This window comes from Dioscorea cayenensis, chromosome 10 (genome assembly GCF_009730915.1).
Source record: "Dioscorea cayenensis subsp. rotundata cultivar TDr96_F1 chromosome 10, TDr96_F1_v2_PseudoChromosome.rev07_lg8_w22 25.fasta, whole genome shotgun sequence".
Classification (NCBI taxonomy): domain Eukaryota; kingdom Viridiplantae; phylum Streptophyta; class Magnoliopsida; order Dioscoreales; family Dioscoreaceae; genus Dioscorea; species Dioscorea cayenensis.
The window spans coordinates 8,553,580-8,568,166 of NC_052480.1; the positions used below are offsets into that span (position 1 = coordinate 8,553,580).

Below are 14,587 nucleotides of genomic sequence, written 5' to 3' on the forward strand. Positions count from 1 at the left end.
TTATCCGTTTAAATATATTACTAATATGTTTTAATAATTGTCATATCCGTTTAATACTTGTCATCTCAGGTTTAACATTATCTTTTACATGTATAACTATTCATATTAGCGATGTAAATTCTCAAAGTCTCTGCGTAAAAGCGGTGATCTTTTTGTTTGATCTGAATTGTTGGCGGTGGCGAGGGTTATGGTATCCAGTGCATGAAAATTAATGGCGGCATTAATTCTTATGCTGCGTACTATAAATATCAGAACACGCGATTCGTTGTCGTCGATCGATGTCGGTCCATTTGATGCGTTTAACTTTTTCTCGGATATGAAGAGATCGGGCAGCTTGTGGACTTACACCATAAATAACCCGAGGAAGAACCCTTCCAGTGGACAACCACTCCTCAAAGTGCGTCCTCGTCATCCTCCTCCTCCTCCTCTTCCTCCTCTTCCCATGGACTGACCACTCTATCTAAAAAGGATGTTTAGTGAACCTCCTTCCCTTATCTTGAGAATCGATCGGTAGTAATCACACGACAAGTTAAACTATCTTTTTCACGCCCAGGCGAAATGCTCGCATAATTGCACGAATGCGGAGGATTCTCAGCGGTGGATGGCGGGAAACAATTAAGCGAGCGTTTCGACTTGGGTAAAAAGAAAGTTTTTCACGTATTGCGTGATTGCGGAGGATTCTCTAGAGGAGGAGATCGGGAAACATCCTTTAAAGACTGGAGTTAATATTTATCACTTGAGACTTTTTGTTCTGGGTTTTACGAAAAGTACGTCGATGTACTAGACTATTACGTTCTGTGTTTAACTATCAAAATCTTCTCTTAAGTCCGACCATGACACATTGATTAATAGTTGTTTTCATGAATGTGTTTGTTTAACCTTTTTAATGTTATGCGTTGTGTAGGTTCGAGTTGATGCGCGTGTTATGCGACCCTGTGTGAGCGTTCGAATATATAGACACTTGTTTAGATTATCGAGGGGTCGAGTCGTGAGTGTCAAAGTCCAGGAGGGCGTTGTAAATGTTGTAAATGTTTTATAAATAAAAGCGAAACAAGCTTATTTGAATGTGAACTTACGAAATTTAAGCGAGAGACCTAGTAAAAACAATGCGGGAAACAAAAGAACGTCATTGTAAACATTAGAAAATGTTAAACAATACTCAACTTACTCTTTAAACAATGACAACGGTGTTTAAAAAAATACGTAAAGATGTTTAAGCGAGTGACCGAGGAGGTACCCATCTTGACGCGATGTCGGTGAAAGCATTCAGATTTAAAGCAATAACATATATTTTTAAGCGAGTTAAATCCCTATATTTAAACGTTTTTACGTATTATTTACATGATATAGACTTTTATTTAAACCGGTAATCGTTATGTTAACACTATATGTATCTGTTTAAACATAAAAAAAGCTTGATGTTTAAAGCAGGATACTCATGTCGGCGATACGATATGTCTTCGTCGCGACGATTGGCATATTTTTTTCTTTATTGCCCTTGGGATGGAGGGAAAAAAATACCGCCCGATCACATCACGTCTAGTTTAACCTCTATGCGCTTTTTTTGTCTTCATCGCGACGATGATATATATATATATATACGCTTTTTGTTTTGCCTATCGATTGTTGTTTGTTGTTTACATCTTCTTCTTCTTCTTCTTGACTTATTTTTGTTCTTCATTTCATTTGGTTTTGATACGATTTGGTTTTTCGGTAGATATATTATGGAAGTTTTTGTGGTATTGCTAGATTGACGGGGAGGGAAGAGTGCTAATGTTCACGGCTCGAGACTTCTTGGGAGTTGGTGTTAGCGAGATATGTGGCGATGGGGTCTCGAAGTTTCTCTTATCGAGGGTTAAGTTAAATCACACGGATGGATATAAATTGGTTTGCCCAATAGAAAAGCGATGTTGACTTCGGCCGGATGTGTCACGTTCACTCCGTTTTCAAATGTCTTTGTAGTTGATCTTGTCGTCGAGGGACGAGAAAATGTGCCGTTGTCGAATCCTAATGAAAAGCGAGTTTTTACTCGTTGTAAGTTCCTTCTCTTTTTAATTGTTCCAGTTGTCTAGGGTCATTAGTGTTTTAAATATAGTAAAATCATTTGGTTAACATCTTGTACTGAGTCGTTTTCGTTATTAGTTAAGCTGCTTAAGTATTTAATTTAACGTTTAAATATTATCGTTATCAGCTTAAAGCATTATATTCTCAAGCTTAACGTATTGATCTTTTCATTTGGTGAAGTGTTGGCGAGGGAATTGATTCTCTGAGTGCTCCCGTTCATCCCATGGTGACCACGGCGGTGTGGGATGTCTTCCTTCCTCGTCGGATCATTACGAAATCTTGTCGTTGGATATTGGACAACGTTTTGACGGTGTCGAACATTTCAATGATGTACTTCAAAATCATGCAATCAAAAGGAATTTTGACTTCAAATTCATAAAGAACAAAAAACATCGGGTGACTGTGAAATGCGCTGCAGATGGTTGTCGTTGGCGCCTTCATGCATCAAAAGAATATAACAAAAATACTTTCAGAATCGAGGCAATCAACCGTCGCGCACTTGCGAGTGGTGGCGTGGGTTGACGTCGCGTCCGAAAGCGTCGAAAAAAATGGGTTAGCGCTACGAGTGATTCGGAAGCTCGAGGACCGTCCCTATGTCAGAGGCCATCGACATTCGAGGAAGGATATGTTGCGGGAACATGGTGTCCACATACCATACAAGCGAGGCTTGGTTGGGAAAAGAGCATGCCGGGTAGTCCTCGTGATGGTGACGTCTCCGATTCTGTTGTTTGCTTTGGTATGTGGATAAAGGTAGGGTGAGACAAATCTCGGCGAGCGTTGCCATCGTGGAAAGAGGCGGTGATCGTTTTTAAGCGTGCATTCTTTTTCTTTCGGTAGCGTGTATTGTGGGATTCGAGGGCTTGCGGGGCGGCTGCTTTGTTTCTCGATGGTACCCAGCCTCCTTGGAAAATATCGAGGGTACGCTCTTTTGGGTGCCGCAGGGAAATATGGAAACAATGGTTTTTCCACGTCGCCTTAGGTATAGTCGAGCAATGAGACCGATGCCAATTGGACTTGGTTCGATATCTAAGATTAGGCGATGCTTTATACGAGGATGGAGATTATCATGAGGTAATTACCTTCGTGTCGGACAAGTCGAGGGCCTTGTGGCGCTGATTGCGAAGTCTTCCCTTCTTAGCCACATGCATACTATCTTGACATTTTGGAGCCAATTTTATGAAAGCCAATGCCGGACTTGGGAAGGCGTTGAGGGAGAAGTCTTGGTCTATATGCTTCCGCATTGCGTGGGCATCCACGGCTAAAAGATTTCGATGATCAGTGAATGAGCTGCGAGGCCGCATCACCGAAGCTCATCATTTGGTTGATTAATAAATCGGATATGACACATTGGTCGAGTTATTTGTTCGGAGGTGATCGTTGGGGTGAGATGTATTCAAGCGTCGCGGAGTCGTTCGATGCTTGGGTCGAGGAAGCTCGTCGTTTACGGGTGTGCGAAAATGGTCGACTCCGTAAGATCTGCGAATGTTGGTTTACACTTAACATTTAGTGTTACCCTTTAAACATTCTCAATCTTTGTTTAATTACACTTGTCGACTTTAAATATTAATCCTTTTCGTTTTAAATATTTACAATAATGTTTAAACATGTTTTACTGAATGTTAACCATCCCATTTGTCTTTGTTTAACCTTATTTGTCGGGAGTTCGAGTTGATGCGCATGTTATGTATGGCGATGGCAAAAGCGAACAAATAGGAGACCTACTTATGCCCAGACATACATTCGAAGGTAGAGATCATTGTTGAGGGACAGTACGAAATCTTCGTGTTGGTGCGTTGTGTCGATGATCGTTATGAAGTGATCGACGGTCTCGACAACTCTGTGAGATCTCGCCATCGAGAACTTGTTCGATGTCGAAGGTGGCAAGTTTATGGTATCACTTACCCGAACGCGCTTGCTGCTGCGATAATCGCGAGCAGAGACACTGACGTACATCGATTTGTTAGCGGGTGCTTCACCGTCGACAATTACTAGTGGCGTACAAGGAAGCTATATTTCCCGTGCAGAGCGATGGCGAGGCCTCTGAGGCGAAAATCGTGAGCTTCGTTTTGCGATCGCTTTGTGGCGAAAGCGGCTTGGGCGGCCTAGGCGAAAAGAGGATCGAGTGCATGGCGTTTGATGCCCAGCGAGTTACATTGCAGTGTTGCGCCATGGATCGATCGCGATCGGCGATCTTGCATGATAGCGTCGGCGACTAGGCGTTGTAAATAAGCCAGGCGATGACGGGAAACATTGTGTATTGATGGGCGACTTTCCATATTTAAACTCTTACTCTTCTACACGAATTGAATGTATTTAAATAGAGACATTGTTATTTTTAAGCGAGATACACTGTAATTTGAAATATTTCAGCTGATGTTTTAAGCGATATATGGTATATTTAAACAATGAAGCGGAAATGTACACAATTCTAGACGTAAATTAAACAATGAAATGAGCTGAGATGGAATTTAACATGCCTTACAATTTGAAAACAAACAAAATTTACATTGAGATATACAAGTCATGTTATTCGAAGCGAAAACAATGAATTGAATGTCCGGAGTTTACATTCGAGAAAACAAAATTGACATTGAGATATACAAGACATGTTCTTGATTCACAAATCTTAACCCGCTTGTGGCGACCCCCTTTGTCATGGACACGGTGCGCCCTCCCTCATGAAGTATCGCGGGTAACATATCTTAATCTGAGGGTAAGGCGATACATCTGCGATGGCCGTAACTTCTCCACCCCAAAGTAATTGCTCGATAAACCGCATGACGTTGACGGCGCAATCGACGCTTCCTTGTTTCTCGCGTGGGGTTTCCATGTCATGCACGACTAGGTACTTCTGAGTCGCCATGACTTCATGAACTCCATATCAACACAATTGTCGAGATAGATTCCGCTATCGAGATATGCAAGTTGAGATTAGAATCCAGATTAAATACCAAACACTATTAATCGAACATAATTAAAGAACTTACCATGTCAGCAGCGTCTTTATCATTACCCGGACATGAAAAATAATGTCTGTATTCTTGTTTATCATTGTCGGGGCGGCGACATGCAAGTGGCTATTCATGATTATCGGGAGGATGACAATTTGAACTTCATGCGAGTTGTACGCGAGTATCGACTATAGCCGTAATTGTTTCGTAATGCGTCGTCTTGCTTTGACATAGCGTAAGCGGTTTGAGTGATGGGGCGCGCTTCTTGTAAGGATATGGCTCTTTGCTCAGCGACTTTTTGTATTATGCATCTGAAAGCGTCGCTCACATCATCTGTGACCATCTCCTTCCCCTCACGCGTGTACAATTTGTCCCGTGTGGTCTTGTGCACGTCGTTCTTCACCCACTGCGAGTGCTAAGGTTAGCGATATCGAGATATAATAAAGACCGTATTGTAAATGTTTAAAATGATATTATCAATTGTTAAATGATATTATATATAATTAAGCGTTAAAGTAGACAAATTAAATGATAACATAAAGACATTAAACACCATTGAAAATCGTTAAACACTATAATAAAAACTTTAAACACTATCCATAAAAAAACTTAAGACTTACGAGTCCATAGAAGCGGTTGAGGAAGATCCTCACTCGACTCCTTTCATATTTGTTAAAACGAGGCAGCTGACCCATTTTTGGGAATAAAAGCTTTTCGGTAAAATGCGGTCCCATTGTTGATTGGCCTTGATCATCTCTCTCGTTGCTTTCGGTTGGGGTCTTCATGAGGGCGTGACATCAGCTGCAGAACACATCCTTAGCATGGTTGTTCTTGTTGTGGGATTGTGCACAGCCCGATCTGCGGGAGGGCACGGCGACAACATCAGCATGCGAGACCACATCCTTACATGGTTGTATATGTCTTTGGGATTGTGTCACTTCATTGCCGTCTTGTCGGCGCGGCCGCGACAAGCAGTTCAGCGATCTTCTCAGCCATAGCCCACGGCGATAGCATCGTTGGGAGATATACCCTTAGCTTGTTCTTGATCTGCAAGGATTGTGTCCATCTTTGATGCATGATCTCGACAGACCGGTTCCACCGGGTCCATCGATTCATTAAGAAGAGATTTGGCGACCTTCTCAGCAGCGCCAGCGGCCGCATCATCGGCGATGTCCTCCACCGTCGTGGCCATGTCATCAGCGAGCGGTCGTCGATGCTGACATCGGTGCCGATGGTGTTGCTATTGTTTTACATCATCGGTGCGTCGGTGGAGCGCGAGCGATGTTATTCTCCTCTTTTTCGCGAGTCTCTTGAATGTGGCCGTCTTGGAATGACCTTCCGATGATGTAAAGTCGATGGGTCGAAATTCGGCGCCTCGTTAAAGTCCGGGTGCTCGAGTTTCTTTGGAAGGATGGCGCGCGATCGAGTTGTGACGTCCCTCCGGTGCCTCAACACGGCGACAAGCCGAAAGCTTCGATCAGTCAATATCTGGCGTACTGCGTGGAAATTCTGGTGACATCTTCGCTAATGTCGTTGGTTGAAATGTTTGCGATCGGAGATCGCCGTGGTCGAGTGCCAGCAATCGGGGGCTGTCGTTATCGTGGTAGGGGGTTGTTGTAATTTCTTGCGGGGTGGGGAGGGCTTCTCGGTGATCGAGGATTGCGTGTTGCGTGGTGAGGTGGAAGTAGGAGAAGCTGCGTCGGTAGCGCGATGAAAAGACATCCTCTCATCCACGCCTTGACCAAGTGGTTCGAGACGATGGCATCCATCAGAGTCGGTTGGCCCCGATAAATATTTCTTCTTGACATTCACAGGAACATTTCGAGAAAGCTAACATATGTAAACGAACAATGTCGTGAAATCATTCATTTTAAACTATAAAAACTATATTTAAAGCAGTTGATTATATATTTAAGCGTTATAGAATATATTTAAACGGAGAACAAAATATTTAAACCCGGTATGAATAAGTTTTAAGCGGTAAATACTAAAAGGTAAACACTAAATAATATGTTTAAACATTAAAGACTTATGTTAAACATTATCCATGATTTATTACCTCTTTCCCATTGACGATGTGAAAATTTGGTTTCTACGGTAAACGCTTGCTTGGGTGAAATACTTTCACGTAGCACAACATCCTTGGGACCTTGCAAGCGGACTTTCTTCCCCGTTCAGGTCATTTCGTAAAACCCGGGGCGTTAAGCGCGGCCAAAGCGACCACTAATGTACCACTGTGTTGGTCTTCTTCCGGCGCATCTATCTTGCGCTCGGGTGGTACGCAGGAATATCCTCCATAAGCCATGCTTGTGTGTCGCTGCGCCCGTGCGTGTCGCCCGTGGGTCGTAGATCATCGGCGTAATCAGCGATTTAGTTGAGCGAGCATGATGTATTTGGGAAGGGGACTGTACCCGTAAAGGTACACGCGTCGGGAGTTGACAAAATTATCTTCTTCTCCCTACATCGAGACAAGTTGCGCGGAATGCTCTTGATGGAGTCTACTGTGTCTCTCAGTATGTTTTTGATAGAATCACAGCCCTGTGACTGTCGACTGGTTTTCTTCTTGAAGGCAGTGCGTCATGCCGTCGCTGTACTTGAGACCGAAACGATGACCACATCTTGAGGGTCGCGAAACTCGTGACCTTTCCCGATCCACGAATTTATTGATCGACCATCGTACGCTTTGCGAAAATTAAGAAGGGCCTACTCTTGGTATATAGCTTCGGACAGTGAGCCAGCTATGACGGTGTCCGCCTGAATAGCCTCCGATGATCGGGTCGTATTATCTTTCGATTCAGTAAGGTCTCATGGCCGGTGTCGAATAGCATCGCCCGATTAACTAGGTTGACCGCCCAGTAATCCATGCACTGCGACAATAACAACACATTCGACATGCGGTGTGACAAAAGTTTAAGCGGAAATATAAGGTTTTTAAGCGGTAACCTCTCGGTTATTAAGCAGGAGATATCAAATGTTAAGCAGAGACCCATTTTTCTTAAGCGAGGCGAGAATCACCCTAGCGAGACAACAAATTTTTAAAAGCTAACATCGTTTCTTTAGCGTCGACCTTATTTGTAAAAGCTGCAACCATATCGAGCGAAAGGGTATTTGACATTATAAATATTACATCAGAAATCAAAACAATCGAAAAAACTATTTCGATAGTGTATACTGTCACAATGCAAAACAAAACAAAACCCTAGCCAGAAATCTCCTACTGAGGACTAACAAAAACCCAGTAGAAATCACCTGCAGGACTTGATATCTTCAGACAAAAGCAGGGAGCACAAAACAAAACAGAAAAAAATCTTTCTTTGTAATAAAAACAATTAACGTAAAACCATACTCAATACATAGATTGCAAGTGATGAAATCTGCCACTAGTTCGTGGGGGGACTTCTCCTTGAGATCTGGGTGGAAAGGGAAAAAGGCGATGAAATACCAATTCACGGAGGCTTGCAGTGAGAGACAACTTCGGAAATGGAAAAAGGCGAAGGCGAGTTAAGAAAAAGAAAAGTAAGCTGAGCTCAGATGAAATTCGTCTGCTTGGGGTTTCACCTCACGAAACCCACCCCACTTCCCTCTCAAAGCCGTAGAGATGGACTGACGCCCGACTCACGTCAGAGGGCATTTTTCGTCCGTAAAATTTGAAACTCACTCAGATTCGCGTCAGATTCTGAGCTTTGGGGGTTTTGAAAAGCATAGTGTTTAAAAGGAGGGGTTTTAGGGATTCAATAGCAGGGTATTTTTGTGATTTTACAAATTTAGAAGGTTTTTTTTTGGCAATTTTCACTTTATTTTATTAATGATTTTAACTATGTAATATTTTTTTTTGGAATATTTAATATATATTTAGTTGTTTCTTTATTTCTTCATTAATTATTTCTTCATCAATTAGATAAATTGTTTTTTATTTTTAATCATCCACAAAATAAATATTTTTTTTAAATAATATAATAATTTATTATTATTCATATATTTTTATTATTTTAAAATTATATTTTTAATATATTATACAATATTTTTTAAGAATATTTAATATTTTATTGAAATGTATAAATGTGGGTGACATATGAGAGAGATGAGTTTAATGGATTGATGAGATGACATGTGCATTAAATTCTAATGATTAAAGACGCTATAGGGATTGTTTGGTTAATATCACTAATATATTACCACGATAATGAAATTATCATGATAATAAAGTAGAAAATCTTATACACTTAGGAATGTTGTAGTAATTTGTGATAATTATGGTTGGTTGGCCGGAGTAATCTTAATAATATTCCAAATTTTCTAAAATACCTTTGTATAAATTCAAATTAAATGAAATAAAATTTGGGATAAAAATAATTAAATTATAATATTGAAAATAATTTTTGCATGTTTTTAAAAATACTATTGTATCTAAAATTTTGAGTAAATTTGAAGTTATAATAAAAAATAAAATAAAATATTTAAATGAAAATAAGTAATTATAATAAAAAAATTAATTTTTTTGAAGTTGAAGATATTCTCAAAATAATTTTATAAATATTTTTTTAATCCAATGAGTAAACAAGTATGTGATATATTTATCTAAAAAAAATTCTAGATTACTCATCCAATTAATAATTTAATATAGCCATCTGTTTTGGATGATATTGAGATTATCAATTTCTTTTTTTACAATCTTTTACGGTTTGATTACCACTAAATACTAATTCAAATGTCATAGTATGAAAGATTGCCGTATCTCTCTGATATTATTTGTCATAGATAGTTTTTAAAATAAATAAATAAATAAATAAATAAATAAATAATCATTTTCAGAGGTGGGGCCCTCACCCCTCCCACTTGCTCGAGAAGAGTGCAAGTTGAAGCAAATAAGAAGGAAAACCAATTCAACAAGCGAAACAAAAGCGACACGTGTACTCAAACTACTCGCACGCGTGTCACTCATCCAGTGGCCCAACACCTCCATCTCTTCCATTATTTAGGACCATATAACCAGTTGGTGAATTCCAAAGCCATAGCTTAGGGTTCCACTCCAACCCCTGAAACCCTAACCCATTGACGCCATGGATCTTCGCCTTCTCCCTCTCCTCCTCTTCCTCCTCGTCTCCTCCGCCTCGGCTGCTGACCTTGAAGATCCCCTTATCCAGCAGGTCGTACCCGGCGTCGGAGAAGACCTCCTCAACGCTGAAGCTCACTTCTCCAGCTTCATCCAGAGGTTTGGCAAGAGCTATGCTGATGAGAAGGAGCATGCTCATCGGTTCTCCGTTTTCAAGGCTAATCTCCGCCGTGCGAGAAGGCATCAGAGGCTTGACCCCACTGCTGTCCATGGCGTCACCCAGTTCTCTGATCTGACCCCTTCTGAGTTCCGCCGCCAGTACCTTGGCCTCCGTCGCCCGTATTTGTCGTCGTCCCATGAGGCCCCGATTCTCCCCACCGGTGATCTCCCACCTGATTTTGATTGGAGGGATCATGGTGCTGTTACCGGCGTGAAAAACCAGGTTTTGGGGAATTTTTGCCTCTTTGGTTTTTGAGTGTTGAATTGGTTGAGGTGGTGTTGTTTCTGGTGCTGATTTGTGATTTTCTTTTGTTTGATTTTAGGGCTCTTGCGGATCGTGCTGGTCTTTCAGCGCTGCTGCTGCTCTTGAAGGTGCTAACTTTTTGGCTACTGGTAATCTTGAAAGCCTCAGCGAGCAGCAGCTTGTCGATTGTGACCATGAGGTCTGTTTATGCGTCCTCTGTTTGATCTTCTTATGTTCTAAGAGCACAGAATTTATATTCTTGAGATTTGATCTTCTTTTTTTTTTTTGTATTTTTTCTTGCTTATATTTTTCGAGCTGTTATTGTTATCTCTTGCCTTATCTGTTTGGCTTTCTTCTGTGTGGCTTGTCTTTGACGTTCAGCAAGTTGGGTGATTTATGTTGTCTGGTTGTTTTAGTTATTATTGGCTTCCATTGAACTCTATCTACATAACTGATTGTTAACCTTTGCCGTCTGGATTATTTATAAAATAAGGTTTCTAATGTCTCATAAATAGTGCAAGGGTTTAGGTTTATCATTAATATAGTTTGATTTTGGAGCTAAACAACCGCATTAAAAAGTTTCTGATTTTTAATCTTATTGATAATTTTTATGATAATATTTCCTAATTTATTAAGGAATTAGTGTTCTTTGCAAAAATTTTATGACTTGCTACATCTTGTATATTCTGCATGGCATCTGGCTTAAGAAACCTTGTCTTTTCCTGGTGGACACCTTCCTTTTCTTTCTTATATTGAAAATTGGAGTGTACTTGCTCCACAAAGACCAAGCCTTGGTTTTCAGATTTTTCTGAAATTTTGTAAGCCAGAGGCATATCATTTGTCCCTTGTGTGTGAAGTTCTTTTTTCTTCTGTTACGGGGTTTCTTACAGCCAAACTGTCTTCTAGACAGCTGATTAAATATCTTCTTTATTTAAATATTCCTCTAGTTAATCTATTTTCTAATCATCTGAGTTAAATTCTTTTATGATGCATCTTTTCATATGTTTGGATGTAGCTGGTTTCACCACAGCAATTCGGACGTTTTTATTTGTAGCTAAAAAGATATTTTCATTTACATTGCTGTGCAAAAGATATTATCATTATTATTTTGTTTTCGGCTAAGCAAGCACTTTCCTCTGAGATAAGTGATTTTCTCATTTGAATGGGCATATTCTTTATGAACGGGATAAAAGACTGGTTTTTTTTTCTTATACTTGGGTCTTATTTGGAGATGTCTTCCCTTGGTGAACAAATCTGGTTATTCTAAATGTTTCTTGTGGTGCTTGTTATGATATAACACACATCTTGTGGCCTTTCTAAAAAGGGCTTAAATGTCTGACATTTTGGCTAATGTTTAACCCTATCAAACAGATAATGCCTACTTAGCGGTTTATGAACTAAACTATCTATTCAACTTTAAATATTTCACATTCTCAGAAACCCAAATGCTAGGTATGACACATATGGGCAGACCATCATGGTTGAGGCACTTGCACTAGGCATGTAAACAATACTTGGATTCTTATTGAATTAAGCCTTGTCTGCACTACAGCTTACAGTTTTGGTGCCTCGTTTGATTTGGCTTTACACATTTAATTTAATTAAAGTGGCATGACAGATGATGTAGAGTTGTGTAAAAGATTTTAGTGAAAGTTCATAGACATTGGTTTTCTATAATAAGATTCCAAGCTAGCGTAATATGGGAAACACCTAAAACCTTGTCTGTTGTGTTTATGATCTTGAAAATTTTTCAAAGAAATCATAATTTTCTAACGCAAGCTGATATGGTGCATTCATGATGGGAGCATGAAAGGCAATCATAATCCTGAGCAATAGCTGTAGAATTTAATAGTTTTTGAGTCAAACAAATCAATGGATTTTACACTGTATTTTATATTATATTTTTATGTTTATATGTTTAACCAGTACCCAGCCATATTCATTATAATGTGTTAGTGCAGTAATTGCTTGGATCAAACCAGAGTGATCTGCTTTTTATGCAAGCTTGCAGCTTTCTGTTCTTTCATATTTCTTGCAATATGGACTTTGTGTTGACAAGTGGTAGCAACCTTAGTTTTGATATCTTAAACAACCAAGCGAGAGTTCATTGTTTTGGTTTGTTTTCACAAGTATTTACTTATATAATACTGTTTTTATGGTGGATACGGTCGTAATCAGGTCCTCTGTATTTTAATCTTTCATTTGAATAAGACTAAACTTTTTAGCTCTTTGAGGACATTGCTAGTTTTGATGTTGTTGATTCTTTTAAACTAGCGTTGGGCACATATTTGGGATCTTCTTGTGAAGTGGCTGCTATATCCATTATTACTTATTCAGTTTGTCAAAGAGCACAACACATCTACCTTGCAGTTGTAATTCCATAAATGTTGAATGATGTTCTCTTGAAACATTTGTTTTCATTTTGCAGTGTGATCTAGAAGATCCTGATTCATGTGACTCAGGGTGCAATGGTGGTTTGATGACAACTGCTTTTCAGTATTTACTTAAAGCTGGAGGGCTTGAGCGGGAGGCAGACTACCCTTATACTGGTGCTGACCGTGGTGGCTGCAAATTTGATAAATCTAAGATTGCTGCTTCAGTTCTGAATTTCTCTGTTGTCTCAATTGATGAGGATCAAATTGCTGCCAATCTTGTGAAGCATGGCCCTCTTGCTGGTATGTAATCTAATTCCAAGAGTTTTAAATAATTGTTGGGTCAATTTTAAGTCTTAAAAAAGATACCAAGAAGATAAACAATGAACCTTTTACTTTGAGCTTGTGATGTGGTATCCTAACCCATCCAAACCTATTCAAATTGTGATTTTCCTCATTCAGTAGCTTGTTTAGTGATTCATGATCAAAAGTTCACTTATAAAGCAAAACACACTAATTTTTGGGAACCATTGAATATTTTATCAGCAATCTATGTGTGCATTTTGGTTGAAGGTTCTTATATTGATTGCTGTTATTCTACTCTTGCAGTTGGGATCAATGCTATCTTCATGCAGACATATGTTGGGGGTGTCTCCTGCCCATACATATGTGGAAGACATTTGGATCATGGAGTGCTCTTGGTCGGGTATGGTGCTGCGGGCTATTCTCCGATCCGCTTCAAGGAAAAGCCATACTGGATCATCAAGAACTCTTGGGGCGAGAGCTGGGGAGAGAATGGGTACTATAAGATCTGCAGAGGCCGCAATGTCTGTGGGGTGGACTCCATGGTTTCGGCTGTGTCTGCTGTCCACACGACTCATACTTGATTCTTGATGTCATTGTTGTGTATATAAAAGACATGTTACTAGTATCGATGCAGTATGCTGTTTAATACTTATTTAGTGTGAAACATAATGGCCTTAAGCTATTCAGTATTTTAACATTTTCATATAAGCAGCACTTGGTAAAGAATTCTGCTTTTGAACATTTGAAATTTGAAAATATTGACAAATTATGTAGTATGTGTTTGGTTTTACTTTGTGCTTCTATATCTGTGTTTATTTATTGCTGTGTGAGATGTGTTCATTGATGATCCGTTGAATTTTATCCTGTCTTGTGTTTTCGTTGGTTGAGAGTTTGCAACACTTACAGTTACTGCCATTATAACTGTTTTTAGGAGGAGAAAGGACTTCCAAGGTTCTTGTATGAGTTGCAGATAACCAAAAAAGACCCTGACTTTTACTTGTACTTGTTTCCTCTATTTTCTAACACAGGTAATTTATAAATAAAAATGCTGATGCGATAATAGTTTAGGAAATTGAAAATTTTTTTTGAAGAGCATGCCAATTGTATTGCTAATGTGCATAATTAGTTAGGAACTTGTTAGCCAATTCTATATGGTTAGCTATCAATTAGTTTAATTTGTTTGAGTTTTGCTTAATTACTTCTGTATCAGCAAGACTATATAGTTAGTGTTACTATGATTGAGTAAAGAGGTTTTGTTCATGGTATCATCGCAATTTCAATTAAGAAGAGCTTTGGCAATGGAGGATGCATTGAGTGATTTGATGAAAGAGAATTTAATGGGATGAAGATTGGAGAATGATGGAGATTTATGCAATTA

The 14,587-nt window shown here is 39.5% G+C and overlaps 1 protein-coding gene across 1 annotated transcript; it reads left to right on the plus strand.

Annotated features, from left to right (window-relative positions):
* The first annotated feature begins 10,003 nt into the window (after positions 1–10,003).
* Positions 10,004–13,999, plus strand: LOC120270411 (cysteine proteinase 1-like). Its single transcript, XM_039277408.1, has 4 exons — positions 10,004–10,510; positions 10,611–10,730; positions 12,960–13,206; positions 13,513–13,999. The coding sequence occupies exons 1-4, from the start codon at positions 10,076–10,078 to the stop codon at positions 13,788–13,790; spliced, it is 1,080 nt and encodes a 359-aa protein (XP_039133342.1). The 5' UTR covers positions 10,004–10,075; the 3' UTR covers positions 13,791–13,999.
* The last annotated feature ends 588 nt before the right edge of the window (positions 14,000–14,587 follow it).

Bases quoted from the DNA above. Each gene is read 5' to 3' on its own strand.
- LOC120270411 (XM_039277408.1), top strand. From the start codon at position 10,076: ATGGATCTTCGCCTTCTCCCTCTCCTCCTCTTCCTCCTCGTCTCCTCC. The intron at 10,511-10,610 runs GTTTTGGGGAAT...GTTTGATTTTAG, and splicing joins TTACCGGCGTGAAAAACCAG to GGCTCTTGCGGATCGTGCTG. The intron at 10,731-12,959 runs GTCTGTTTATGC...TTCATTTTGCAG, and splicing joins TTGTCGATTGTGACCATGAG to TGTGATCTAGAAGATCCTGA.